Here is a 26,342-nt window from a genome sequence, read left to right on the forward strand (position 1 = left end):
CACAAGCTGTCGCCTTCCAACCGCCGCAATCGAATGATAAGAACATCTTTCACGCAAGGGCAACATTCACGTGTTTGCATTTGCCGCCTCGTCACAAGGCATCAACCGCAAGCTTTAGGCTTTGCTTCGCTGCGGCGGCTGCCGTTGGCTCGCACGGTTCACCCGACGTCAAAGACCCTCCTTCTGCCTACCTCACCAAGCAACCTTGAAGCAGCGAAGGAACCGCGCTCGACATACAAATCCCGCTCTCTTCCACCCACACCACCGACTCCTCACCATCCTGCTCACAACTTCCATCAACCTCGCCAATCTTGCTGCCGCGACTCCACCGCCAGCATCCATCAACTCCGAAGCGCCAGATACCCCACCTTGAATCACACAGCACCACTCACCACATCACACGCAATGTCTTCCGAGGGCGAGCAGACCGTCAAGCTGGTCTCCAGCGACAATGTCGAGATCGTCACTGGTATGCGCGCTACCTTACACGTCAACCGCGGTTAGCGGTGCTTGCGCAACAAACACTGACTGTTCGTCGCAGAGCGCAAGGTCGCCGAGCGTTCCATGCTCATCAAGAACATGATCGAAGATCTGGGCGCCCCGGGCGAGGAGCCGATTCCAATCATGAACGTGAGTTGACCCACGTTCCACCACTCCGGCCGTGCAGCTCGTACTAACAACCACACCATAGGTCTCCGAGAACGTCCTCAAGAAAGTCCTCGAGTGGTGCGCGCAGCACAAGAACGACCCGGCCCCGACCCAGGACGACGACGCGGACTCGCGCAAGAAGACCACGGACATCGAGGAGTGGGACCAGAAGTTCATGCAGGTCGACCAGGAGATGCTGTTCGAGATCATCCTCGCGGCCAACTACATGGACATCAAGGCCCTGCTCGACGTCGGCTGCAAGACCGTCGCCAACATGATCAAGGGCAAGTCGCCGGAGGAGATCCGCAAGACTTTCAACATCCAGAACGACTTCACTCCCGAGGAGGAGGACCAGATCCGCCGCGAGAACGAGTGGGCCGAGGACCGCTAAGCTGCTTGCTTAGCTCTCCCCTTTCGACCATGCCATCCTCCCCCGCACGGTCTGATATTGGCGCACTTCACGCTGCCCAATCCTATCCTCTCTATGGCGCGACAAATGATCCCCCGAACCTCATGCATCTGGAGCGGCTCGCTCGAATTCCCCGGAATCGACAGCTCATCACCGTCGGCGTTGAGGCGAAAAGAAAAAACAGGTCCATCAATTACTCTTGGCCTTTTGCTTCATGCTTTCTGCAACGGAGCCGCGGCTTTCTCTTTATTCTTTTTCTCTTATGATGCGACGATCCATGAGATAACAATGGGCGCCCGACAGCGGCTAACCGAGGCGGCTGGGGAGCAATCAACGTGGTACATAACTAGCTAGGGCGCCCTGCTTTGGTAAAGTAGTTCTGCCGAATGCAACTGACCGTCGTTATTCAAATCCTTGAAATTTCTGTGATCCCCGTTTCCGCACATGGCTGTAATCAATGACATGTCGCCTTCGGCCATCGAGATCACGTGACACGAGTACGTGCTCATTTTGTGCACCGGCAAATAGACGTGAGCTCAGACTCTCGCGAGGAGAACAAGTTGTAACTACGTGATACCCACAATGTTGAGGTGGGCGTGAATCAAATAGGAATAAAAATCATTCATACTACCTCCAAAACCGAGGAGAAAATAGCTCTCCTCCCTCGCGCTGGAAAAGTCTATGTCCTATGCTCGCGAGAAAAAAAAGGAGCCCAAAAGAACAGCAAAGCAAATGCGGCAAAACTCCCAATAGCACGGTCTATTTCGTCGAAGGGCAACACGCAGCAGACGCGAGCCGCTTGCGTTGTTCCCAGCAAAGGTCCCGAGACTCTTCGGAGACGAGTCAGAATAGCTGATGATGAGGCGTATGATGCGACGCACCGCGTCCGGTGGTGGAAAGAATGGGAAACCATGATCAATTTTCGTGAAAAAGAAAGAGAAGTAGAAAGCTTTCCGCCGCCGCTGGTGGCGTCGTGGTTGTGTGTGCTTGTTACCCCGTTTTGGTTTGGTCATCAGATCTATCGTATTGGTATTTTGGGTTGCGTCCTGTCGTCTCTCGGCCCCTGGTGTAGAGGGTGATGGCCGCTTAGACGGCACCGGCAGCAATCATCTTCTTCTGCAGGTGCTTCTTGTACTCGCCGATGCTGCCGTCCCAGCGGGTGACAGTCTTGTTCTCGCAGACCATGATGTCCTTGGCGATCTTGTCGAGCAGTCTGGAAGGATCACGTTAGTGTTTGCTAGTCAAAGGTGTGGTTTTCAAGGAGTCAACGCTTACCTGAAGTCGTGGGAGACGACAACAACACCACCGGTGAAGTCGTTGATGGCGTCGGCAAGAGAGTCGATGGTGGGAATGTCGAGACCGTTGGTAGGCTCGTCGAGGAGAAGCATGTTGGGGCCGTCGATGGCGAGGAGAGCGAAGACAATTCTGCTCTTCTGGCCCTCGGAAAGAGTACCCATGAGGGCAGTCTGGGCGTCACCGCTCAGACCGTACTTGCCCAGCTGCTGGCGCCAGTACTGGTAGTCCTGGGACACAGCGGGGTACCTGTCACGGACGAACTCGAGCGCGTTCTTGGTCAGGTCGAGCTGCTCAGCGGAGTGCTGAGAGTACATGCCGAGCTTCAAGTGGGTGTGGCGAGAGACCTGGCCGCTTGTGGGGTAAAGCTTGCCAGTGAAGATGTTGAGGAGAGTAGATTTGCCGACACCGTTGGGGCCGACAAGGGCGGTACGAGAGTCCATGTCGACACCGAAGTCGAGGTTCTCGTAAAGGTTGTCGGCGGCGTTGCCGGAGTAGGAGAAGGTGACGTTGTCAAGAGACAGCACGGGCGGGGGAAGCTTCTCGACATCGGCGAAGCGGAAGCTGAAGACGCGGTCCTGGTGGACGGGCTGGATGAAGCCGTCGGCCTCCATCTTGTCGAGAATCTTCTGACGGGACTTGGCCTGACGGACCAAGTTGGCGTATGTACCAGCGCTGGCAATGAACTTCTTGATGTGCTTGATTTCCTCCTGCTGCTTCTCGTAGGCCTTCATCTGGTTGACCTCCTGCTCACCACGGGTCTTGATGTAAGAGTCGTAGTTACCACCGAAGTACATGAGCTGCTGCTGGCGCATGTCCATCATGTTTGTGCAGACACCGTTGAGGAAGTCGAGGGAGTGGGAGACGAGGACGAGAGTGCGGTCCCACTTCTTCAGGTACTCCTCGAGCCACACGCAAGCCTCCAAGTCCAAGTGAGCAGTGGGGTCGTCGAGAAGGAGGAGCGAGGGCTTGACGAAAAGCGCCTTGGCGAGCGCAACACGCATACGCCAGCCACCGGACATGTCCTTGGTCTTCTTGTCCATGGTCGTCTTGTTGAAGCCCAGACCGGTCAGAATGAGGGAGGCGCGAGTGTGGAAGGTCGAGGGGTCCATGCCGTCGATGCGCTCGTAGAGGTCCTCGAGCTTGGGGCTGTTGGGGCCCTCGTGCTCGAGGATCTCCTCAGCCTGCTTCTCCATGTCGTTGAGCTTGGCCTGAGCCTGCTGAACGACCCACTCGAGCGCACCGGTGTCCGACTTCTCGGCGCCCTCGTTGAGCAGGTAGATGTCGATGTGCTCAGGGAAAGGGTACTCGCGGGCGGCGATGGCCTTGAGGAGGGTGGACTTGCCGCAGCCGTTCTCACCGAGGAGACCATAGCGGCGGCCGTAAGAGATTTCGAGGGTGGTGTCGTTGAAGAGGACCTTTCCGTGGAACACCAGGGAGGCGGAGGTGATCTTGACGTCTCTGCTGGCCTCGAGGGAGGAAAGCACACCGGTGGTGACTCTGTCAGAGATGCCCTCCTTGTCCTCCTGCAGGTCCATCTTCTTCATCTGCTCGGCGACATCGTCGCCCTTCTTGGTCTTGGCGGTCTTGCCAGCGGCGGCCTTCTTGGCTTCACGCGCAGCCTTGGATGCGGAGACCATGATCGCGGTATGTGTGTATGTGAGGGTTGGTGGGGGAGTGAGGTTGGTCGGATTGGGCGCGAAAATTAAAACGTCGGAGCGGGCGTGGCGGGGCGCTGACGCTTGTGGTGGGGTGTGAAGGGCGAGCGAAGGATGGGCAGCGCTCGCAGATGGCAACAAACAAAGAAATTCACAAGCACTGCAGGCTCGGGGAATGGATGGGACAGGAGAGGAAGAGTCTCTAGAAAATATTAAGAGACTTTGCTACAAACTCGCTCAGCGCTTCTCGGCGCGGACTGGCAACAACACAACACCGGTTGAGTCGCCCCAAAATTTCAGCCTCTCACGGATGACGCAGGGGTCCGCCAAGGTTTGAGCCTTGCGCGAAATCAGAGAGACCTCCGCCTCTATTGGCTGCGAGGCTGAACGAGTGGCGAGTGCTGCCTGACCGCTCACTCGCTCCAGTGCGGGTCGATGGCAGGACTGACGCGAAATGTGAGCCGGAAAAAGCTGCAAACAATGCTTGAATCAACAGCCACTCTGGCGTTGTCGCTCTCGTCGAGTATCTGAAGGTATGTACGGTGAGAAATCAGAAAGTCTTCCTTGTGTGAATTACGCGCCTTTGTCGGTGGGGCGCGCAAGTCTTCTTGCCTCTCATCTCCCCTGGACGTGAATGTTCTTGTAAACGGTCTGGACAGTATATAGTCTTTAAGTCTTTAAAAATTTGTGGATTGGCGCTTGAAAAGATGAAGTAGATCTGGAAAGTGGGTATGAATCGAATCTCATTGCAGGGCATAGCCTCCTCGAGAAACATCCCATGAAACTGGCAAACCAAACCACTGCAATTTCACCTTTGGGGGCTGAAGGAACCTTTTTTTCGTACGTCGTCGTAGATGACCCTTCCAGATCTTACCAAGCCCTCAATGCAGCCCCTGGTAAACCGCCCATTCACCAAGCCTGGAGAGCAAACGAATGCCACGCCCTGAAGTCATGCCGTGCGTGCTTTAGAAGTAAAGATGCTCCCTCGAAGAAAAACACAGAAACCCGCTGAACGCTTGGAACGGGGACAAAAGAAGATCTACGTGAAAGGTGTTTTGGGGAGCCAAACTTGCTGAGATTCGTAATCGTTGCTGATGGAGCCTGGAGGCTGGAGAGAGTGAACGGGCTTTCGCGGTGCGCCTGCGCTTAGAGGCCCTCCTCTCCGGCGTGGCATACTTTGATGCCCTTGCCCCACTCGGAGTTCAGGACCTGGTGGGCGCTTATACGCCTGGTCGGGTTGGGGTCGAGGATGCTGTAGATTACATTGCGGCAGCGGGCCTATTGAAATGATTAGCAGCTGATTGTTGTAGTCAATTACGATGACTTACCCTATGCAGAGTCTCGATGGGTGTGTAGCCCTCTTCGCTCTTGCGGCCGCGAATGTAAGCCTCGTAAAACTCATCCTCGTCCTTCTTGGCGACACGCCAGAGGTGGCGACCAGTGCGCATAGCCATGTAGATGACACCGCAAGCCCAGACGTCCAGGGGGCGGGGATCAAACTCGCGCTCGACATACTCCTCAGGAGCGATGTACGGAGCACTACCGCACAGGCCAGCAGTCATGTGAGCCTCGGTCTCCCAGGCCATGCGGAAGCATTCGCCGTTGCCAAAGTCCGTGATCTTAATTGCTCCGTGAGTTGTGAGAAGCAGGTTCTCCGGTTTGAGGTCACGATGCGCCACTCCCATCTCGTGTATATACTCGACGCCACGCATCAGCTGAAGAAAATAGCAATCGGCCTCTGCAACTTCGAGCTTGCCGGCAGCAAGGACAAGTGAATACAAGTCACCGCCGGCGCAGAACTCCATGACCTCGCAGTAATCGCCTTTCGCGTCCGCGAGAAGGTCAAGCGTATGGATAACGTTCGGGTGGCGTAGGGAAGAAGAAATGCAGAATTCGGAGTTTAGTCGTTTGCTGTACTTTTTCTGGTCCTCTTGCGGCCTTCTGCGAAATTCCTTCACAGCGTACAGTTGCTCGTGCTTCGAGTCCGAGGGGTCGGTCTTGTGGGCTATGCGCACGATACCGAATGCGCCACGTCCAACAACCTCCTGACATTTGCCGTATTTCTGGACGAGTGTAACCGTGTTGTTCGGGCCGCCTTTCTGGTCGGACGCCAACCGGTGCTTCTCACTCTTAATCTGGTCCACCCAGTTGGACATCAAAGACAAAGGTTGCTCTTCGTGGTGCTCTCGTTTTTTGCCGGTCAAGAAATCGCGGAACATATCAGACAGCTTCTCTTGCCGCTTAGCGCTCCTTAGGTAGTGGTGGTGCTCCCCGCTCTCGTCGATCCAGAAGCGCTTGGGCGCCGCCGCGGCAGCCGCAGCAGCAGCCTCTTCACGCTTCTCCTTCTTTGACTCGCCTCCATTCTTCAAAGTGACGGTGGCCATGCCCGCTCTGGACGATTGTCTGGAAGGTTGCGACGGGCGCTTCGGTTTTATACTTGAGGTTTCCGCCTCAGCTTCAGGCTCTTCTACTGGAGCACCTGGGACCTTGTCGTTGACTTTAGCCTTCACTGGCTCCCGCTCGCGACTGCTTTCGTTCGAGTTGTTGGATGAAAACATGCGACTTAATCGGGTGGTGAAGGTGGGCTTCTTCTGAGGTGTTGGACGCGAAGGCCGGTCGAAGGATTCTCGAGCTTCTCCATTTGTGGTTGCCGGGTCCTGCGAAGCCGCAGCGGGTGGCAGACTTGTATGTGAGTTGACCGAAGTCGACGATGCTGTGGGCGCTGGCGAGGTCTGGGCGCTTTGCTGCGCGCTCGGTTGTGCGCTCGTCTGCGTAGACGTCGCTTTGGGAGAGTCTGCTTGCATTACTGCCATTATTTCGCCGTGCGCCGCTGTCGACGAGGTGGTCGAGTAGGAAGAGGTATTACGTCGATGTCTTGGCAGGCTTGAGATGCAACAGCAGGATTCACGCGCGGGCAGGCGCCCGGGTTGTCACGATGCGACGTCGACCAAAACAGCAGGCTGGCAGCTGTCGCGGGACTCCTGGCTACCCTCGAGGCGGAGTCGCAGAGGCAGGAAGGCGGGTGTGTTGTGTTGGCACCGGTAGTCCGCGGTACTTGGCACGGCGAGAGGACGCAGGGCTGGTGGGCTGTGGTGGGCCGGCTGCTGGGCTGACAAACTTGCGCTCCCGGCTGGGAGAGCAGGCAAGCCGAGGGTCAAGGCGGCGAGATTTCTGAAGCAACACGGCACAGCCACGCGCTGACGGCGGGCGGTCTGGCGAGCCGGGATTACTGAAGGCGGTGGGCACGCGCGAGAAGCAGAGGGCTGTGTGGCGGCAGCGAGGGCGGGCGAGCGGGCGAGGTGTGTCGAGGCAGAGAGAAAGCACCGTCAGTAGTCTCAGATTTGACGGCGGCGGTGGTGGGCGAGGTGGGCTAGTGACGAGAGTGAGGGTCCTCCACTGCTGCCAGCGGGATGCGCGATTTTGAGCCCTGAGGCCTGCAACGATCTGCCCACGCGACGTGACGTTGACGACCGGCCGGGTGCTGCGGCGCAACGAGCAGCAGCAGCAGCAGCGCGCGATGGCGTTCGGAGGGCAGTCAGCTGTCGCGCCGGAGGGCGCAGGGCGTGAGGGCGAGGAGGCGTGGTGAAGACATGACTGCGCTGCGCTGGTCGGTGGCCGCGGCCGTAATCTGCGCGCACGCGTCGACAAATGCAAATCAAATTTGCCGCGCCAAAAGGCTTCTCGATACGCTTTCGCGGCGGGCCGTCATCCGTTTAAGAACCTAGAGAGAGAACTGCCACCCCGACTCCGCCGTATCCGTCGGCACAGCACACGGGCAACGCACCCGCGGCCGCCAACGCCGCCGAGAGTCGTCTCCTGAGCGCTCGATCACACCGCAGCGGCTTGTCCGCCGCCGTGCCTTCACGTGCTGGCCGGCGCCGGGTTGTGTGGACGTTGGCGGCGGACTTCGTCTTCACCGACTCCAAGCGTGTAAATTGCGCTCACGCAGGTCCGGCATGCGCCTGGCCAGCCCACGCAGGCAAGCGACCACGCGCGCGGCGGGATCTGTGTATTCTCGCACCGCGAGCCAATGGAAAAGCGTCCCGCCGCCGATTGTAACTGCCTAGTTCGACACCGCTCACCTCATGCTCGTCTCGCCCTGTCCTCGCTCGCATAATACACGATCAGCGGCCACGGCCATGTGCTTGTGTACAACCAGCACGTGTGCCTGGAGCCCGGGGCCATAGGGGTCTCTGCCATCCGAGCTCGAAGTCTCCGAAAGACTCCTGAGCATCCCACGCTTGGCGACTATCTCGCATCCATGTTCTCACCACATTGGCACACCTTCTCGAGCCCGAAGCGTCGAGCGCGGGGTCAGCGCGCAGCCGAGGGATTCGCGGAGCGGTGCTATCGAGCCCCAGACGTTAGTCCTAAAATCGCGCAGAGCTTCAGGAGGCGCGAGGCAAGGTGACATCGCGGGTTGTCGCGGCCGTGATATCGTCTTCGTGTCATTATCCTCCTCCATTTCCGGTTTCCTGCCGCGTGGTGGTAGGGTACGGGATCAGAGTACATGCAAGTGTGTGATACGCATGTCGACGTCGTTCGGATGATATCGGCCAACGACATGATTATCCAATCAAGGGAGCAGGTCTGATCAGCTACACCCGCGCTTGTCGTAGCTTGAGACTCTTGTTGTTGACCTTTTCAAACTTGTTCATACAAAGGAAAGCGTAAGAGTTGAGTATAGACAGCACTACACCGTATTGACGCGCTCGTTGCGCAGGACGTTCAACCAAATTCCTAAACAGTTCCCAACTCCGTGCTCGTCCAAAACCTCCCAGGTATATAATTACATCTCTTGTACAGCAGCGCCTTTTCTTCAGGAGGCACCAACGCCGCTGAGCGGCTCGTTGGCGGGATCGGTGTCGCTCTCAGGGCCGCCGGTCTCGCTGCTGCTCTCGATGCGCGGTCTCGAAAGGGCCTCGAAGTTACCTTCGGAGTGTTAGAGTCGTCTAGAGCTGCCGATGAACGCTTGCACTTACGCTGGAGAAGGTTTAGAGCGGTGCGCTGAGTGCCGTCCTGAGCCTGGAAGGAATCCATCTTGGCCTCAGCCTCGATGTACATGAGGGTGCTGCGAGGAACGTCAGCTGGCGAGTCGCCATTTTCCCAGCGCGGCGGCATCGAAAAGATCGGATTGTAAATGGCTTCCAAGCCATGCGCTGATCTTCTAGTTGCGCCGAAACGTTTCACTCACCCCTTGGGCAAGCTCAGGAGCAGGTCCTTCTGGGGGCCCTCGGAGAAGCTTGCGACTTTGAACCAGCTGACTCCCCTGTTGCCATTCTCATCCCTCGAGCCAGTACTGACACCAACGGCGTATCTGATCACATCGCGACCGGTAGAAGTAGGGTTGACAGCCGGAGTGTCAGCGAGCCTGCCGATAAGCTGCATCTTCGCGAGCGATCTGGGAGCGGTTGTGGAAAAGGCGCGCGCGCCGGCGCGGGGCAGAGCATTACGAAGGGCGAACATCTTGAATGCGTTGAGTCTTTGGTAGTTCTCGGTGCGGTTGTGTACGTATGTCAGCAACGTGTATGAATCGCGACCAGACGACGCTCCGTTTGGAGGAGCTGTTGCGAACGCGCGCGGGCCAAAGCTTAATTGAAACGCGATGGCCCAAGCGTTTCTCCACTCCACCTCACTACACGTAAGTAGCACATTCTCATTGGCACGCCCCTGTTTGCCTCAGACTGTTGCAACGATGTTGCTTGCTGATCATATCGCTCTCTTGTAATGGCAAGTGACAAGTTGCTGCCTATTGAGGAGGAGCGCGACGCAGACTTACGGTGGCGGATTTACCTTTTGATTGCTTACCATTCGCCTCGACTGTCAACCAAGAGCAATCGTCACCGACCTGATGTGGCGCTGCTTACCACATACACGCATCGCAGTGTGAATATGACCGGCTCCGTATGGCACTGGTAGGTATTTTCTTTGTCATCGATATCAGCATCTTGGCACAGTGGGCCCTTCCTCAAGAGACTTACTAGTCGCCCGGCAGTATACGTACAAAGCACACATCGTGGCCCAGCAGATGACCTTCTTTTCATGCATGGTTTGTTGTGATCACCACGTGGCTTCACCAAAGTTCACATCTCAAGGAGAAAATTTCCGTCTTAGCATTACGCTTCGAATCTCATGCAATTGCTCGTGGCAGTGCCTGTGCTATAATACTGCTATGGAGTCGGAGATCGCGCATTCTCGCTCCTCGCTATCAGCTACACACAAGATCCAGCGGACGCACCACTAGCAAACAGAGCGTCAGTCTAACGTACATCGCATCGGTCCGTTCGACGCAGACAGCTTGTCCTTGCCGCTCAGAAGGACTTTGCTTCATCCGGCGAAAACATCTGGCGGACCAGATACGGCCGCGCCCAACACTCCACACAAGGCTGTCCTTAATCTTCCGGGAGATTTTCGAGGCAAAAGTTGCTCGTCATGACGAACACATACGGACTGGAAGCGAGTCCACAGGTAGTGGTCAATGCTTGGACCACAGTCCTTTGGGGTTCCAGAATCCTATATTTTCCAGCGCAATCTGCAACTATCAACATAAGAAATGCCAATCCTCACCTGACACTTCGGCAAGAGGCACTCATCTCGCTCTTTATGATGATCTATTCCTGCTCGCTGGTGTTCGCATCTCTGTCCTACTTTTGGTCTCACCGTGTGACTCCACCGGCTTGGCTGACATTCGGCCACTCGATCGCTTTTGGTGACCCGACCCCCGATGTCTGTATGGACGCCGCCCGATTGCTGTCACCGAGTGGTGAATGGCGGTGCGCCTACGAAGACCTTGGCATCTGGTTCGTCAATGTTTCTGGGCCCAATGGCTGGAAATACTTCTTTCGTCCGGATGCGACGCTAATCAAGTGTATGGCATTCCTCGTCTGGGCTATTTTGGCTCCTCTCTTTCTGGCCAAGGTGCTACGCGATTGGCGAACTCTTGCTGCAAGGCGCCGATTGGCGGCGGTTGCTCCCTCGATATGCGATGATAAGCTCGAGCGCAAAGCAAAGGATTTAGAAATCGGTTCCGTATAATGACGGGTCTTCGAGCCTGATGCTGTATTCCATCATCAATTTTACCGGCAAGCCCGTCGAATTGTAGGCTGCCTTTTGATACTACTGACATGAATAAAGCGGTCGCATTCACGCTGTCGGGATGATTGTGCTCGATTAAAGCTACATATATATGGAAATGCAGTGGCATTTTGGCATCCTACTACCTACCTTGACCTGGCGCGATACACAGGCGTTGAAGACTTGTTATTAAGCGTCACATGTGTTTTGAAGCGAACAATTTGCATATCGATCTATCTTCAGCGCATGCGCCGCAAATCTGAACTGTGTCTAGCGGCTACGGTAGCGTTCTTGCCCGGCCAGCTACAAGTGAGCTATCTGTGATGCTCATATCAGCAGATGTCAACGCAATTGGCCGCGTGTCTTTTTGGGTTGCTGGAGGAAGCATACTAGCTCCTCCAAACAGTGTTACGCTTCACTAGCTATGCGGCTTCAAGCGCTATTATGGCAACCGTCGAAGAGCTCCCTATAGATGGCTTGAAGCCGATCGTGTCACCCACAAGAAGTCGCGAATCTCAAAAGCATTGCATGAATGAAATGCTTATTGCGTATGATATTACTATCAGGTAAGGGTGAATTTGCCCCTTCCGCTAATGGACGAGTCGCCTCCTTGCCATCATCGTAGTTTCTGATGCTCATACTAACGCATATCAATCTTAACACGATCCCACACGCCAGTGAGATACTAATGAAATCTGCTGGGCTCCTAGCGGTATGTGTACTCATGCTATCAGACGTAAGGGTAACCACAAGTATAGCGGCCGCTGAGATGCTATGGGCAATTATAGGATATCGAAGGTCAAGGATTGTTAATACGTGTATGCGAGCTTTTCTTTGTTTTAGGCGTCTTCTTCACCTCATGTCTCTAGTGAGCTAACCATGATATGACGATGCTAATTCCTATAACGATCGCGTGCGGGAGTGGGATGCACGTAGAGCTTTATGCTCGGGACGATCTTCCCTAGCTAAGGAGGTTGTTTCGATCGTTAGGTAGGGTTTGAGGCATCGACGCTACCAACGTAATCAACAGTTCTACCAGCACAAGAATAAGGCCGACATGGGGTATGTTACTTGTCCTAGTGTAGTAAGCAAGGCCGGGCTCAATCACATCCTGTGTTAGACTTCCACTGGTCTTGGCATGCTTGACTTGAAAGCGCATGTGGTCACAACAACGAGTCGTAGGGCAGTATAAGCTCATCTTCTAGGGTTTGAATGATGCCTATCTGTAGCCTTACTCTTTTCATAGTAATCGAAGCAACATTGCATTGTCGACCTTTCACTTGGCAGGCTTGGCATCTACCTTGGCCATATCCTTGGCATAATCGATGCGGCCATGCACCGTCAATCGTCATATGTGAGATCTTAAAGATGCTTCGTTCTGTTAGTCGAACACGTTCAAATGTCTCCTTGATCGATATTGTACGTTTCGCGAGGTCTTGGCATTCGCGCCCAAGGCCTCCAGAGCGGTGCCAAGCGTTGCCGGTCAAGTTGAAGGTTGTCAGCGTCAAGGCAAGAATGCAGCCGGCGTTGACATCTAGATATACGGTCAACTCATGTACGTTGAAATAGCAAAGTGAAGGATTCGTTGAGAGCATCGTCTTGGGAACACCGCTTTGATTTTACGCCGTTTCTGCAATCGTGGTGTACGGTATCTTTTTAACTTCAGATCTACGAAGCCGGCTTCGATTGCCTCTTGGTTAGACGGGCGTATCCTATGAGGCAACATGCACGGGGTTAGTCATTGATCTCCATGTGTTTATCTCATTGATCTGATGCAGCTGTGAGCTATGCCTGAAGTATAAGAGACAGATTCTCTGCATGCGATTGTCATACTTTCGAGCTGGCAGCGACAAACACTTCAGCTCACGTAGCACGGAGCAGATGTAAAACCATGTTCTTCGAAGCAGGCTGGTAATTCTAATACTCGTTCTATCGCTAAGAAACTATCGGGGTTTTCTTGATCGCAATACTGTAAAGGAAAGCTGCATATGGAGCTTCATCAATTGAGCATTGGCGAGCGACCTTGAAGCGAAGCGTGACGCCACGGCATCGCAAGTCAAGCTTTCAGCCACAGCCCGCCCGTCTCCAGACTCCCTCCAGCTTCAAGCTGCCGCTGAACATAGACACGCGCAACACCACTTCCACCCATGTCTTGGAGCCTTGGAACCTTCTCAGCCTGAAACATGGCATAGTTACACACATACTGATATACGCGACCGCAATTCAAGCGACGACATGGCGTTAGACCCTTCGAGCGGCTATGCCGCTGGCATCCCAGACGACAACCAAGTCCCCATCTTTGATGTCCAGAAGGTCACCCTACAGTTCGACGTCTCCGCCGATTTTGTAGCCGCGCAAGTCGCCAACAATGTCCTCATCCTTGCACTATCCAGTGGCCGCCTCTTGCGCTTCGATCTGGACAATGCTGCCGACATCGACGACATCGATCTTCCGAAACGACCTGCCGAAATCGGCGTCATTCGCCGCCTATTCCTAGACCCCTCAGCTTCACATCTGATTGTGTCCACCGCGCTCGGAGAGAACTACTACCTGCATACGCAATCGCGGCAGCCGAAGGCTTTGGCGAGACTAAAGGGCGTGCAGATCGAAAGCGTCGCATGGAATCCTTCACAGCCGACAGCCTCAACACGGGAGATATTGATTGGCGCTGCGGACGGGAACGTATATGAGACGTATATTGAGCCAAGCACGGAGTTTTACAGGAGGGAAGAGAAATACTTCAAGAGTGTGTACAACCCGCATGACGGGGCGGTTGTGGGCATTTACACCGATGTATTGTCCACAAAGCCAGAAACGCGAAGAGTGCTGGTAGCTACACAGAACCAGCTCGCACACTTCTCTGGTCGTGTCGGTAGGCAAGGGCATGAGGGCAGCGGCTCAATCTATTCTAAATTGTTCGAAGGAGAGACTCCGACAATTCATGCGATAGAGCCAACAGGACCGGCCACGCCATCCAGTCTAGCGGTTTCTCCAGATCCTACGGATGCGTCGCAGGGCACATTAGGAGATCACAACATCGAGAGAGCCTACGCATGGTTGTGCTCGCAGGGAGTGTACAATGGCGTGCTGCTATCGGAGTCGCCAGATCCCGCGACTCTGGGCAGGCAAGTCTTTCACGAATCGCATTTGCTGCCAAAAGCCAAGCTGCCTCCCATACAAACTTCCGGAGGCCGAAATAGGACCGCACAGCCGTCGATCTCGTCTATTGCCTTGACGCAGTTTCACGTGCTGGCGCTCATGGAAGGCCGGGTGACAGCTATAAACCGATTGGATGACAGCATAGTATACAACCAGATCGTTCTCGAGCCTGGAGAGAGCAACCTCGGACTTCTCGCGGACCATCAGAAGAACACATACTGGCTGCTGACATCGTCGGAGATCTACGAAATAGTGGTCACAGATGAGACTCGGGACGTGTGGAAGATCCTTCTCGACCAGGGCAACTACGATGCTGCTCAAATATACGCGAAATCCGCAGAACACAGGGATGCAGTTGCGTCGGCGACGGGTGATCATCTCATTTCTCAAGGGAAATTCGCAGAAGCAGCTGCGGTCCTTGGGAAGAGCAGTAAGCCATTTGAGGACGTTGCTTTGACCTTTATTGACAAGGGCGAGCACGATGCTTTACGCAAATATCTTCTTACAAAGCTCTCAAACTTTCCAAGGAATTACACCATGCAGAGGACGATGTTGACCAGTTGGTTGACGGAGCTTTATATGTCCAAGCTCAACCAGCTTGACGACACGATCAGTACGAAGGCCGAGCTCGCGGAAGGCTCAACAGCATCGGACATGCAAAAGCAGCTGCCTGGCTTCCGAAAAGAGTTTCAGGATTTTGTTACCAGGTACAAAGCAGATCTTGACCGCAAAACTACATACGAGATCATCAGCTCTCACGGTCGAGAAGAGGAGCTCTTGCACTTCGCCAACGTGACGGAAGACTACAACTTCGTCTTGTCTTACTGGGTGCAACGGGAACGATGGACTGAAGCCATGGCGGTGCTCAAAAAGCAGACCGAGCCCGAGATGTTCTACAAGTATAGTAGTGTGCTGATGACACACGTTGCTGTTGATCTGATCGAGGTGATGATGCGTCAGCCGGGCCTGGAGCCCAAGAATGTCATACCGGCCCTGCTCAACTACAACAAAACCACAGGCTCCACGGTACCTGTATCACAGAACCAGGCTATCAGGTACCTACTGTTCTGCATCAACCATCAGCATTCCACTTCACCTGCCGTACACAACACATTAATATCGCTTTACGCTTCTCATCCGTCTCCTGATGAGTCGGCATTACTCACATATCTTGAGACTCAGGAGGGCAATCATGAGCAGAATTACGATGTCGACTTCGCCCTTCGGCTGTGCATCACCCATAAGCGCGTTCAGTCGGCCGTACATGTCTATTGTACAATGTCCCAATTCGTTTCGGCCGTAGACCTCGCACTTCGACATGATGCGGTTGAGCTCGCTGCCGTCGTTGCAGACCGGCCCGGCAACGACGATGCTCTTCGCAAAAAGCTATGGCTCAAAGTAGCCAAGAAGGTCATCGGTCAGAGCAAAGGCATCAAAAGCGCAATGGACTTCTTGAAGCGCTGCGAGCTCCTACGCATCGAAGATCTAATCCCCTTCTTCCCTGACTTCGTTGTCATCGACGATTTCAAGGAAGAAATTTGTGCGGCTCTCGAGGATTACAGCCGCCAGATCGAATCGCTGAAAACGTCCATGGACTCGTCTGCGACTACCGCAGCTTCAATCAAGACGTCCATACAGGCTCTCGACTCGCGTTACGCTATCGTCGAACCCGGAGAGCGGTGCTGGAAGTGCCGTCTTCCGCTTCTCATGCGGCAGTTCTTCGTCTTCCCTTGCCAGCACGCTTTCCATGCCGACTGCCTTGGCGAGATGGTATTGAAGAGTGTGGGCATGGGCAAGGGAAAGAGGATCCGCGAGCTACAGAGAGAGGTGGGGCGAGCCGTGGTGGGTGGCGCGAAGAGAGAAAGCATGGTTAAAGAATTGGACGGTCTGGTAGCGGGCAGCTGTGTGCTCTGTTCCGAGATGGCGGTGCGGATGATTGACGAACCCTTTGTCACCGCTCATGACAATCGGGACGAGTGGGCTCTGTAGTGTACGGAGGACGGACTATATCCGCAAAAGAAGGCCCTTGTCATCTCAGACCGACCGTTTTCTAATACCCCGATCTCCACTGACCTTCAAATCTGACCCCGAAAACGTAATTGCACATCCGATGCCAAGTCTCTCCCGATCATCGGTGCCCGGGCGACGCGCATACCTACGGGATACTCAAGGCACGTTAGTAGGAACCAACGAGGCTGTCACCAAGTCGTCAATATGCTAAGGCAGAGGGCACGACTATGTCACAAGATCCTTTGTCGGTGCAGCATTGATGACAAAGAAACCCGATACCTATCACAGGACTTGGCCATGTCTCATAAGACTGAATTCGTCAAATCTGGCGGTCGCAAGCATGATTTTCACGTATCATGCAAGCGTACGGGCGATTTGAGCGGTTCGACTTTTTCTTTCCGATGCTGGAACATCTTGACGTCCGGATCACAACGACACCATGGGCTCCCACTGATCATTGCAGAGCCTCTCACATGAGATCTGCCCCGTCGTAGGAGTAATGGCTAGAACCCGTGTCGAGCTCGTTGCCAAAGTATTCAGGCACCCACCTTGACGCTATGATTCTTTACCTCGTCGTCGAACCCACATTGAGCACAGGGCTCACAATTGACGAGCTCTTCGGACACTTTCAGCATTGGATCCGTTTTCTTTGTTCATTGTGATGGCAAGTGAAAGAACTGTTGTACTCCGGCTTTCAGTCTTTCTTGTGAACGTTGCTTTCAAGGCCAGTGACTGCCATCGGTTACTTAACAGACCCGTTGTCACAGTTATGTGAATAGCGTGGCTTTCCCTAGAGCGAGTCCATACCGCAGGCTACGGGGACAATCAAGGCGCTCTCAGTCCACAATCGTCAACACAAGTCCAACCGACAATAACTACCATGCCCCTGGTCAATTATCACTTGCCGCTTATGGCCTCTAGTGGTCAGACTGAGCGGGCTTCGTTGGATCACGATTTCGTGACCGTCAAGACTTTTGATTCTCGAGAGGGCAAGGTCAGGCTCGTCAGGCATAAAGGCACCGATAAGCTTCGCATCATCAAGTCGGTGCGGCACGACAACAGGCAGAAGCCTCCCCGAGAGGCTAGAGGCCTGGCACGGTTGCCCCAGCTCCACCCGAACATCATTCGACTCTTTGCTGCTGAACTGGATTTCAATGGCAACGGGAAGATGCTGTTCGAGTATTGTCGAGGCGGAGACCTGCTCCAGCAATGCGAGCGTTTTGATTCTTTGAACATGAACGTACCTCCGCTCTTCGCTTTGCACATTTGGATCTCTGTTGGTGAGGCTCTTGCTTTCCTCCATCACGGAAAGGTCCATGATTTCGGCCGAAACTACAGGAGAGTGTCTGGCCATCGCGAGCCCCTCGTACATTGCGATATCAAAGAGGACAATGTCTTCCTAAAGTGGCCTGGCCAGCGCTCAGGCCTGCCCGATGTGGTCCTTAGCGACTTTGGACTGTCCTCGAGTCATCCGACCCCTGGGAATGGATGTGTTCCCTATTTTTCGCCGGAATGTCGTGCCAACAAGGTACGACATCTCACTTACAAAACGGACATTTACTCCTTTGGAGTAATGATGCATCAGATACTCAATTTCCGAGTCGGGTTTTGGCCTCCTGGAAAGAATCCGGACGACGTCAATGTCGACAAGGAGTATAAAGGTATGGGATTTACCTATGTTTTGAGAAAGTGTCTTATTCACAAGGCGTGCAAACGTGGCGACTTCTCTAGCACGAGTTCTCCCGGGCTCCTGGGTCACCTCGCGGATTTTCGGGAGAAGAGGAGCCAGATGCTTCAAGATTCGAGACAAATGATTCGTCCAGAATGGTGGAACTTCCGCAATGGTTGAGTCTGACTGCATCGTTCTGTGTGTAGTCGACCGTATGGACCTCATCGCTTGAACGAGACCTGTAGACAGTGTATGACAAGTTGAATGCGGCCTCTCTAATATTTTCCTCATAAAGTCAAAGATCGCCACTGCAGAGATCAGAACGACACTATTGGAAATCGCTATGGTCTGTCTCGCGTGTTCAAAACGCAATGTGTTAATCTTTGCGGACCAAGATGGGCACAACCTCAATCAATTCATAAATTCTTCAACCAATTCCCGCCCAAAGTTCAATCAATCAATCAATCAATCAATCAATCAATCAATTCCCCCACACCACGTCCGCACTGACTCCTCAGAACCTGACTTTGGAGCTAATAATCACTACAGTAGTTAACACATCTGAGATCGGTTCAACCATATAGTCCATGCTCCACTTGAGGCACCATTAAAGACTGCGGGAGTACCCGTAGCATTAAGAGCTCCTCAGATTGAGCTATACAACAGTTGTAACACGACACAGTTTACAAGTCCAGCTTCAATTGATCAACCGATATGCCAATCTTGATCAATATTGATCGGTCAATCCTGGGATTTCAATCGCTCAATAAATTCAGCCCTGCTTTTCACGGATTGATTGATTGTGCCCATCCCTGATTGCGGATCCCCTGTCATACAGATGCATCGGTCAAGCTTCTTTGACTTGACGCCAAATTTGAGAGGTGAAATGTTCCAACATATTAGTGATCGGTTCGTAGGGCTAAGGAACTCGTGTGAGTGTGAATCCAAGCAACATTGTTGCATTTCGCTCATGTCGTGCGTGAGATCGACTTGTCCATATTCACAGCGCCATTGTGAAGGTCTGACCAGCCCATAAAACTTGCACAACATTCGCGCTCTTCACAACCCACTACAATGGCAGTGTCAACCTGCTACACTGGAATAAATACACCACCATGTACCGCTCTGCGCCCAGTTTTCTCTCGGCAAAAGGCTCCAGTTGGTCCTTGTCTGGATTTTTGGACAGCTTGCAAAGATGGATAAGACTTCATGTGCTCGTCCAACCAATGCCGGCAAACCGGCCAAGAGCTTTCCAGGGGCAATTCCTGAAGGATCGGATACCGACAATCCAGCCACTCACGCAGGAGGGAAGCTAAAGGGATCTGCGCAGCCCGAGACCCCTCTGCTTCCAGCTAGCATTTGTGTGATCAAGCAGCCGTCATTTACCTCACTCAGATCAGTGAATGCTCCAAGTTCCTTGGGCGAAGGTGTATCTCTGGAGAAGGATTACGTTCGCGGCAAGCTCATCGGACAGTCTTCGGAGGCGAGGGTATATCTCTTGAAGTCGAAGAAGGGTAAGGAAGTCTTTGCGTTACGAGTCCTGTCCTGAGGCGCAAGGCCGAGTCATCTGATCCAGCGGCCGTACCGGCTTCTACACTCCTGCATCTCAGCAAGGTCCATCATCCGCACATTGTCTTCTGCCCGCGCGTGGACATTGTCGAACCAGATTTCCAGATCTGGCAGGTGCTGGAGTTTTGCAACGGTGGAAGTCTTTGGGACTTCGTGAGCACTCTCAAGGAAAAAACACCGGTAATATTGGTCCTTCAATGTTTCATCCAGCTCGCCGAGGCTCTCGCCTACCTTGGATACGGCCTTACCCGTCAATATGAGGGCCACTGGGAAGTTGATCCGAACTTTACTTCCCCTATCATCCATTCAGACCTCAATCTGAATAACGTCCTTCTCCACTTCGGTCAGTGCGTAGAATACGGCATGCCTGACCTGCTTGTAGCGGACTTTGGCATGAGCACCACCGCCGACAGCCCACGTAAGACTGCCGGGACGCCACAGTACTATTGTCCGGAAGTGGTTTCTGCCGGCCGCGGTATTTCTTCAGCGCCACCGATGTCCATTCAGAGCGACGTCTACACGTTTGGGCTCACCATGTACGCCCTGATTATGCGAGAGCTTTGGCCTCCGGCATTGCCGCCTTGCTGGCTCAAGTTGCCTCCAGTGTACGACCAGCTCGGAATAACAAACGCCCTTAGGCGCTGTCTCGAGATCAAGCCCGATGCTCGTCCAACTATGGACAATGATCCGGGCACTGGGTTACTTGGTTTCGTGGATGTTCTTTGGGAGAAGCGGCACAAGATGTTCATGGATGAGGGTCCTCCTGACAGAAGCCTTTTCACCAGAATGGATGCCTGAGGACGAACATACATCATCGGTGACCACGCTGTTTGAGTAAGAATCAAGTTCTGCTCTTATTTTTTCATTGCGCGAGTCGTGGAGTTGAGCATAGTATCTTTTGAATGTGATTGCATGTGTTTACCAATTTTGAAGTACCCTTCACACTCCTTGTCAGTCTAGGGTTAGGGTTGGGGTAACCCCATCACCGCCTACCTTGCCTGTTGTCCCAGCTTTTGACGCGATCTCAGAATAATTTCGCGAACCTGTCTGTTATGGTTCGATCTCGCTTAGTCTTAGTGTGAAAGTTGGTGGTTAGCTATGTTATGCTTGGTGAATCGGTGTCTCATGCTCCCTGTTGCTTGAATTGATCTCTTCAATTACGAAAGCCATTCCTAGAAGGCCCCCAATGGGACATCCTTTCGAGCTATGCACGTATGTTCACTCGAACCGATTCACTGCATAGGATTGGAACTTGCAAAGCACTAGAACAATGTATTCACCTGCTGCTCTTTGTTCGGCGATCAAACAATGTCGCGCGCTTGACAAAGAAACGTCCTAGACATTCACACAATACTGTAAGAACACAGGAATCATCACCAGCATTTAAAGCCCTACCAATGGTGTGCCATCAAGATTTTCCTGTCCTTCGAGTACGGCAAGCAAAAACCAGTGGTTACGAAAGCATGGTTGGCCCTCTTCTGAAGCAGGCATTTCTCCGCTGGGGCACCAAGAAGACCAGCGATGAGGAGGAGATCATGTCAGATGAGCAGGCTCGTCGGAGCTCCCGCTCTTCTGATTCCAGTCAAGTGAACCCTCCTAGTGAGGAACTGAAACTCTGGAAGGCCTACGATGATTATCAAGACATCAAGCGTCTACAATGCGGTGCTGAAGCCGTGTCGTCGCTGACCGAGTCATTTTCAAGCGGCCGCGTTTTTGTGGTCAAGAGAATGATCAACTACCCAACCTATAGGCCCCAGCCGCGCCACAGCTCCCGGCAGAACTTTGTGCCGAAGTCTTGGCCATATCCGAACGAGTACAATGTGCTGTCCAAGACAATCAAGCCACACCCAAACATCCTCAAGGTTTTCGGCTGTGATCTGCTTGGCCTTCGGCATGCTAACCTGTACACCGAATACTGCAATGGTGGAGATCTCTCAGATTTCGCGGTCAGGCGGCCTGGTGCCGGTGACCTCGTCCCAGAGAACTTTGCCCTCCACGTCTTCATCTCGCTCATCCGCGCCCTCGCGTACCTGCACTACGGCCTACGATGGGATGCCGAGTATAAGAGGTACTGTCAGGAGACCAAGTACACTCCCTGTGTTCACGGTGATGTCAAGCCCGAAAACGTCTTTTTGAAATGGTCCGAAAATCCCCAACAGCCGAGCATGCCCGATATCGTCCTCGGTGACTTCGGCTTCACGCAACCGGCCAGTCGCGCTGAAGGAGTCACAGGCACGACCGCCTATCAGGCGCCTGAACTCGCCGCAATCCGCGCGCTCAAGAAGGTCGATCCCAAAGCGTACGAGAGAACGATGTCAACTCCGGGCCACATGACGTTTGCGACCGACGTCTTCAGCCTCGGGCAGACTATGCACGTTGTCTGCAAGGCCATGCTGCACCAGATCGGCGGGGATCCGCACACCAAGCCTGTACGGAGGGTGATGGTGGGAAAGCGGTGGCAAATGGTCGGAGTAGAGCTGGACTCAAGCGAGGTTCCTTCGTACGTTACTCCCGAGATCGAAGACTCGATCAAGCGGTGCCTGGCGCCGAACCCTGCGATGCGGCCGACGATGGGGCTAAATGGTATGCTTCAGATGGTTGAGGTTTTCAGGAAGGCTTTGGAGGGCTTCAGCGTAGAGAGCGAGGAAGTCGCCAAATGGCCGAGAGAAGTGTAAAAAGTAGGGTTCAATGCAACTGTCATTTTCAGCGTATTCTCATTTCTCGCGTGTGCTGCGTCTCAATAGTGATGTGTAGAAAGTATCGAAAGGGTATCACCAGTCCAATTCTTCTCATTTGTGACCCAACCTGCCCAATACTCCAATCTATACGCACCAATCCTCACCTCCCAAGCAATCGGTCAACGAGCTGCACCGCAATCCTGGCCACCAACACCGCGGCGCTAACCGGCGCAAACATTTGCAGAAACTCCAGGGGGCTCCTCGGCTTGACTTCAGTATTGATGTAAGGCGTCTTGAAAGCATCGTCGGGCCCATTCTCAATGTGCACAGCTTCCACAGAAGCAGGGAATTTCCCGGTCTCCAGGAACTTATCCAGCAGCTCGTCTTTCTCCCGCCACCTCGCCACCATCCACTCGTACATAGCGTCCTTGTCGTCGATGGGGATGTCCTTGACAGCGAAGCGACGCCAGTGCATATTGACAGACTTCGGCGGCCGGCCTTGGAAGTACACCGAGCGGAGAGAGAAGATGTCCTGCCCATACTCGCCGCGAGGGATCCCCTCGTAGGCGATAGTGCAGTCGTACACGTAGTCAACGGTATCCCTTGTCTCCTGCAGGCAGAACTGCAGGCCGGTCGAGCGCGGCAGGATCTGGTGCTTCAGGTCTGCGGACTCCGACTTGGCGGCGAATTTGGCAGAGGCCTTGCGCGTGTTAGCGCTGAGGTTCGTGCCTTCGGGGAAGATGAGCAGCCACATCGGGTCCAGTTGCGCCTCGCGCTGCTCGCCGGACAGCGGGCCCGCGTGCCGCGAGTTGAGCTTCTGGAGGCGGTAGCGCAGGCGTTCCTGGTCTTTTGCCCACCTGCGGGCCATGAAGACGAAGCCGTAGAGTTGCATGGCTGGGCCGATGATGGGGACCCATTTCAGGCTTTCCTTGAGGATGATGTAAATGTGGCCGTGGGTAGGGGTGGAGTTGGTGTAGGCGATCCACCACAGGTACAGCCAGTCGGTGTAGATTTGATGATTAGCTATCAGGACCAAGCGGTCTGGAAAGTGGACGCGAAGAGAGCCGTCGGCTTCCTGGTGAAGTTGACCTGCAACGCTCTTATCTCCGCTGATTCGAACGAGCGTGGGACTCCACCACTGGGTCATCGTCGTGACGAGGAGGCCGAAATATTGTTTCGTGAGGGCCATGTACGCGTAGAAATCGTCCTTCGAGAGGAAGTACAAGGGCGTACCTAGAATCTGTGCGAAATGTATGAATAGACATGAGCCCAGGAAATAGATGGCGAATCCAACGATACGAAGGAGTTGCATGAGAGCACCGAATTGCGGTGGTCCGAGAGGATGGTCATCTTTGGTCGATTTGGGTGCACCATTGGGGAGATCTGCCTTTGAGCCTGTATCGGTTTGCTTGCGAAGGCGTGGGCCTTCCGAGCCTGTTTGTGACATGGTGCTTGGATGCGAATGTCCGGATCGCCCGGAAGCAGGGTGCTACAAGCGGCAGCGGTGTTTTCGAAGGTCTGGAGAATTTATAGTCCTGGCGCTAGGATCACAGCATTGTTGACACGTGTGTAGATTGTCTAGTGATGTATATTCTCCGAAAGGAAAGCTTCAGTCGCTGTCGGAAAAGACGCTGCAGGCGCTGCGGTGCTGATTGCCTGACTGACTGGCCGTTGGCTGCATGACGTGAGCCAGCTCGAGCAAAGCCTTCGAGATCCGCGCGCATGAGATCTGGCGTGTGATCAGCACCACATCAACTTTATCTCCACACTCCGTCCACACAGCGACGGCGCCCACTTCTGCGCGTGACTCTAGGTTCGAGGGCCTGAGGATGGGAGGATGATTCAGGCATGGCGATGCTTGCGAAGCATACGGCCTGCTGTCGTGAAACGATGCTTCACCACCACCGCGCCGCGGCTTGAGCTGCGCAGCCTTACAGAGCTACCCGACAGAATAGGCGCTGGATTACATGGTACCTTTGTCAGCTCCATGTTCTGCACTCGAAAGATTGTTGACTTTCTCCAGAAACGAGTAGCCACGATCTCCTCTCCCTGCGATGGCCGTCTCCTCCGAGGAATGTGCTTTTTGTTAGCAAAGACAACGACGAGCCCGTACGCGATGCTCTGATCGAATATGCCAAGCACGTCCAACAGAACTACCCGGAGGTATCTTTGATTTTCGAACACTCCGTGGCTCAGGACATCGAACGCGATCTACCATTTCCAATCTACGTGCCGGGCAAAGGCGGTAACACAGAATTCTGCAACAAGGTGGACTTGACGACTACACTTGGTGGAGATGGCACAATACTGCACGCCGCGTCGCTCTTCGCGACTGCGAAAAGCGTACCGCCCATTCTCTCGTTCAGCATGGGTACCTTAGGGTTCTTGGGAGAATGGAAGTTTGCAGAGTACAAGCGGGCATTCAGGGAGGTCTACGTGTCTGGTGCTCCCTCCCCAGTGCCGCCAAAAAGTACAGACGAGCCCAGATACAGAGACGGAAAGGACTCCAATGCTTCTGACACCCACCCCGGCTGGTCATCTGCTCGTGGAAAATCAATGGGCTCTTCACGCAACTCGAGAGTATTGCTACGAAATCGCCTGCGTATCGGCATATTCTCGCCAACCGGTGAACGCTTGCCCCACGAGCCACCATTTGCACACTACGACCACAGGTGCGAGGACATATATGCTCTGAACGAGGTGCTTCTCCATAGAGGCGCCCTGCCGCACCTGGCTCACATCACGATTTTGATCGGCTCGCCTCCTCATCAGAAGACCTTGACTACGGCCATCGCAGATGGATTTCTCGCAAGCACACCAACTGGAAGCACGGCATATTCGCTCTCGAGCGGAGGTTCTATCGTGCATCCTTTAGTGTCCAGCTTACTTCTCACTCCCATCTGCCCTCGATCACTCTCTTTCAGACCTCTTGTGCTTCCCGCCAATACGCCTGTCACACTTCGCATCGATGAAATTAACAGAGGCAAGGAGATTGAGGTCTCCGTCGACGGCGTACGGCGCAAAGAAGGTCTCAAAGCAGGTATGGAGGTCAGAGTCGTTGGCGAGGAGGTTCGAACTGCCGGTGCACCAGGTGCAAGGGAATGGGTCGGCGGGGTGCCGTCGATCGTGCGCAGTGGAGGCGCAGCGGACGGCGAAGATCACTGGGTCGGCGGGCTGAATTCTCTGCTCAAGTTCAACTACCCTTTCGGCGAGAGCTAGACATATAAGCGACTACAATCTATAGAGGGCGCGTATGCAACCCTTTTCTTGGAATCACAGGCATAATGCACGCTATGACAGCAGCGAGTGCGTGCGATGCGCGAAGTGGGTGTTGTCATGCTGCAAAATCGCGTATTCACCGTCCACTTTGTCTCATTTGTTGGCGAGTCACGCTGTTGTGATGGCGTCCGAGCGCTGCCTTCTCGCGCCATCAGGAGAAGTACACAGTGCACGGTCCGGCTCGCCGAGGCAGAGACGAGTGCTGGTCATCTCAATACTTCACCCAGCAGAAACACAGCGGCCGCGTGCGAGTCCTCAGACAAGAAGTGAGTCTTTCTTCGGAGTTCATCGCCGTTATGCGTCGGTAGCAGATTGACTGTTGTGCGGTTGTGCGGTTCTTCACCGAACGGCAATCTTGAGCTGAGGTCGACGTTGACGTGCCGTGCGGGCCTGATGGCGATGTGCAGCGCTGCCGCTGGCCGCTTTGCCGCTTGCCGGCATCCATCCCGCGCTACGGCACCCTGGGCCCCCCGCTGCGAGCACATCGCTTGTGCCTGCATCTACGGTAAGGTACGTGATACTACCCACCAAGTCAGCCTGGCACCACCGCGATCGCCTCTCTTGCCAACAACGATATAGCGCTGCTTACATAGGCGCGCCACTGCGATGCGCGCGCGCGCCCGGGGCGCAATGCGACGAGTTCACCGCAGCTCGGCGTCGCATGGCATCAACGGGCAGCCCTGGACGCGCCGGCGGGCTCGCGGAGGCTTGACTCTCGAGAGTTTGGAGGCCGCTTGGACCTCTCATCTCGCTTGACCGCACTAGTACCCTGCCATTGCTCGCGACCGCTCTGTGATTAGACACTGCCCTGCTGCAAATCGCTCCTGACCGCGCCGCCGCGGCTCACCTAGCCCTGCTCAAAGCGATCAGGCAATAGCGCATCGCGACGTAGGCTC

General features: G+C 54.3%; 10 protein-coding genes across 10 annotated transcripts; 6 read left to right on the top strand and 4 right to left on the bottom strand.

Moving 5' to 3' along the window:
- The first annotated feature begins 89 nt into the window (after positions 1-89).
- On the top strand, positions 90-1,468 carry sconC (E3 ubiquitin ligase complex SCF subunit sconC). Its single transcript, XM_069369172.1, has 3 exons — positions 90-469; positions 542-630; positions 692-1,468. The coding sequence occupies exons 1-3, from the start codon at positions 406-408 to the stop codon at positions 1,037-1,039; spliced, it is 501 nt and encodes a 166-aa protein (XP_069233870.1). The 5' UTR covers positions 90-405; the 3' UTR covers positions 1,040-1,468.
- A 195-nt stretch (positions 1,469-1,663) lies between these two features.
- On the bottom strand, positions 1,664-4,409 carry ARB1 (ABC transporter ATP-binding protein ARB1). Its single transcript, XM_069369173.1, has 2 exons — positions 2,333-4,409; positions 1,664-2,270 (listed from the first exon to the last, which is right to left on the bottom strand). Exons 1-2 carry the CDS (start codon positions 3,988-3,990, stop codon positions 2,144-2,146), a joined length of 1,785 nt encoding a protein of 594 aa, XP_069233869.1. The 5' UTR covers positions 3,991-4,409; the 3' UTR covers positions 1,664-2,143.
- Positions 4,410-4,643: 234 nt separating this feature from the next.
- Positions 4,644-7,546, bottom strand: WHR41_00568 (uncharacterized protein). The gene is made up of 2 exons (XM_069369174.1): positions 5,337-7,546; positions 4,644-5,286 (listed from the first exon to the last, which is right to left on the bottom strand). The coding sequence occupies exons 1-2, from the start codon at positions 6,819-6,821 to the stop codon at positions 5,155-5,157; spliced, it is 1,617 nt and encodes a 538-aa protein (XP_069233863.1). The 5' UTR covers positions 6,822-7,546; the 3' UTR covers positions 4,644-5,154.
- A 1,089-nt stretch (positions 7,547-8,635) lies between these two features.
- On the bottom strand, positions 8,636-9,635 carry WHR41_00569 (uncharacterized protein). The gene is made up of 3 exons (XM_069369175.1): positions 9,203-9,635; positions 8,991-9,079; positions 8,636-8,940 (listed from the first exon to the last, which is right to left on the bottom strand). The coding sequence occupies exons 1-3, from the start codon at positions 9,472-9,474 to the stop codon at positions 8,828-8,830; spliced, it is 474 nt and encodes a 157-aa protein (XP_069233862.1). The 5' UTR covers positions 9,475-9,635; the 3' UTR covers positions 8,636-8,827.
- A 3,682-nt stretch (positions 9,636-13,317) lies between these two features.
- On the top strand, positions 13,318-16,230 carry WHR41_00570 (uncharacterized protein; the record flags this gene model as incomplete). The annotated part of the gene is made up of 1 exon (XM_069369176.1): positions 13,318-16,230. One exon carries the CDS (start codon positions 13,318-13,320, stop codon positions 16,228-16,230), a length of 2,913 nt encoding a protein of 970 aa, XP_069233768.1.
- A 901-nt stretch (positions 16,231-17,131) lies between these two features.
- WHR41_00571 (uncharacterized protein) lies at positions 17,132-18,100 on the top strand (the record flags this gene model as incomplete). Its single annotated transcript, XM_069369177.1, has 1 exon — positions 17,132-18,100. One exon carries the CDS (start codon positions 17,132-17,134, stop codon positions 18,098-18,100), a length of 969 nt encoding a protein of 322 aa, XP_069233769.1.
- A 1,015-nt stretch (positions 18,101-19,115) lies between these two features.
- On the top strand, positions 19,116-20,287 carry WHR41_00572 (uncharacterized protein; the record flags this gene model as incomplete). Its single annotated transcript, XM_069369178.1, has 2 exons — positions 19,116-19,434; positions 19,497-20,287. 2 exons carry the CDS (start codon positions 19,116-19,118, stop codon positions 20,285-20,287), a joined length of 1,110 nt encoding a protein of 369 aa, XP_069233766.1.
- Positions 20,288-20,952: 665 nt separating this feature from the next.
- On the top strand, positions 20,953-22,164 carry WHR41_00573 (uncharacterized protein; the record flags this gene model as incomplete). The annotated part of the gene is made up of 1 exon (XM_069369179.1): positions 20,953-22,164. The coding sequence occupies one exon, from the start codon at positions 20,953-20,955 to the stop codon at positions 22,162-22,164; it is 1,212 nt and encodes a 403-aa protein (XP_069233767.1).
- Positions 22,165-22,327: 163 nt separating this feature from the next.
- On the bottom strand, positions 22,328-23,614 carry WHR41_00574 (uncharacterized protein; the record flags this gene model as incomplete). The annotated part of the gene is made up of 1 exon (XM_069369180.1): positions 22,328-23,614. The coding sequence occupies one exon, from the start codon at positions 23,612-23,614 to the stop codon at positions 22,328-22,330; it is 1,287 nt and encodes a 428-aa protein (XP_069233617.1).
- Positions 23,615-23,764: 150 nt separating this feature from the next.
- WHR41_00575 (uncharacterized protein) lies at positions 23,765-25,440 on the top strand. The gene is made up of 2 exons (XM_069369181.1): positions 23,765-24,137; positions 24,191-25,440. Exons 1-2 carry the CDS (start codon positions 24,005-24,007, stop codon positions 25,384-25,386), a joined length of 1,329 nt encoding a protein of 442 aa, XP_069233765.1. The 5' UTR covers positions 23,765-24,004; the 3' UTR covers positions 25,387-25,440.
- The last annotated feature ends 902 nt before the right edge of the window (positions 25,441-26,342 follow it).

This window comes from Cladosporium halotolerans (assembly GCF_011745625.1).
Source record: "Cladosporium halotolerans strain TM138-S3 chromosome Unknown Sca2, whole genome shotgun sequence".
In the NCBI taxonomy this organism is placed as follows: Eukaryota; Fungi; Ascomycota; class Dothideomycetes; order Cladosporiales; family Cladosporiaceae; genus Cladosporium; species Cladosporium halotolerans.

Bases quoted from the DNA above. Each gene is read 5' to 3' on its own strand.
- sconC (XM_069369172.1), top strand. From the start codon at position 406: ATGTCTTCCGAGGGCGAGCAGACCGTCAAGCTGGTCTCCAGCGACAAT. The intron at 470-541 runs GTATGCGCGCTA...TGTTCGTCGCAG, and splicing joins CAATGTCGAGATCGTCACTG to AGCGCAAGGTCGCCGAGCGT. The intron at 631-691 runs GTGAGTTGACCC...ACCACACCATAG, and splicing joins AGCCGATTCCAATCATGAAC to GTCTCCGAGAACGTCCTCAA.
- ARB1 (XM_069369173.1), bottom strand. From the start codon at position 3,990: ATGGTCTCCGCATCCAAGGCTGCGCGTGAAGCCAAGAAGGCCGCCGCT. The intron at 2,271-2,332 runs GTAAGCGTTGAC...TGATCCTTCCAG, and splicing joins GTCGTCTCCCACGACTTCAG to ACTGCTCGACAAGATCGCCA.
- WHR41_00568 (XM_069369174.1), bottom strand. From the start codon at position 6,821: ATGGCAGTAATGCAAGCAGACTCTCCCAAAGCGACGTCTACGCAGACG. The intron at 5,287-5,336 runs GTAAGTCATCGT...TCATTTCAATAG, and splicing joins CCATCGAGACTCTGCATAGG to GCCCGCTGCCGCAATGTAAT.
- WHR41_00569 (XM_069369175.1), bottom strand. From the start codon at position 9,474: ATGTTCGCCCTTCGTAATGCTCTGCCCCGCGCCGGCGCGCGCGCCTTT. The intron at 9,080-9,202 runs GTGAGTGAAACG...CGTTCCTCGCAG, and splicing joins CTCCTGAGCTTGCCCAAGGG to CACCCTCATGTACATCGAGG. The intron at 8,941-8,990 runs GTAAGTGCAAGC...AACACTCCGAAG, and splicing joins CGCTCTAAACCTTCTCCAGC to GTAACTTCGAGGCCCTTTCG.
- WHR41_00575 (XM_069369181.1), top strand. From the start codon at position 24,005: ATGATTCAGGCATGGCGATGCTTGCGAAGCATACGGCCTGCTGTCGTG. The intron at 24,138-24,190 runs GTACCTTTGTCA...GACTTTCTCCAG, and splicing joins AATAGGCGCTGGATTACATG to AAACGAGTAGCCACGATCTC.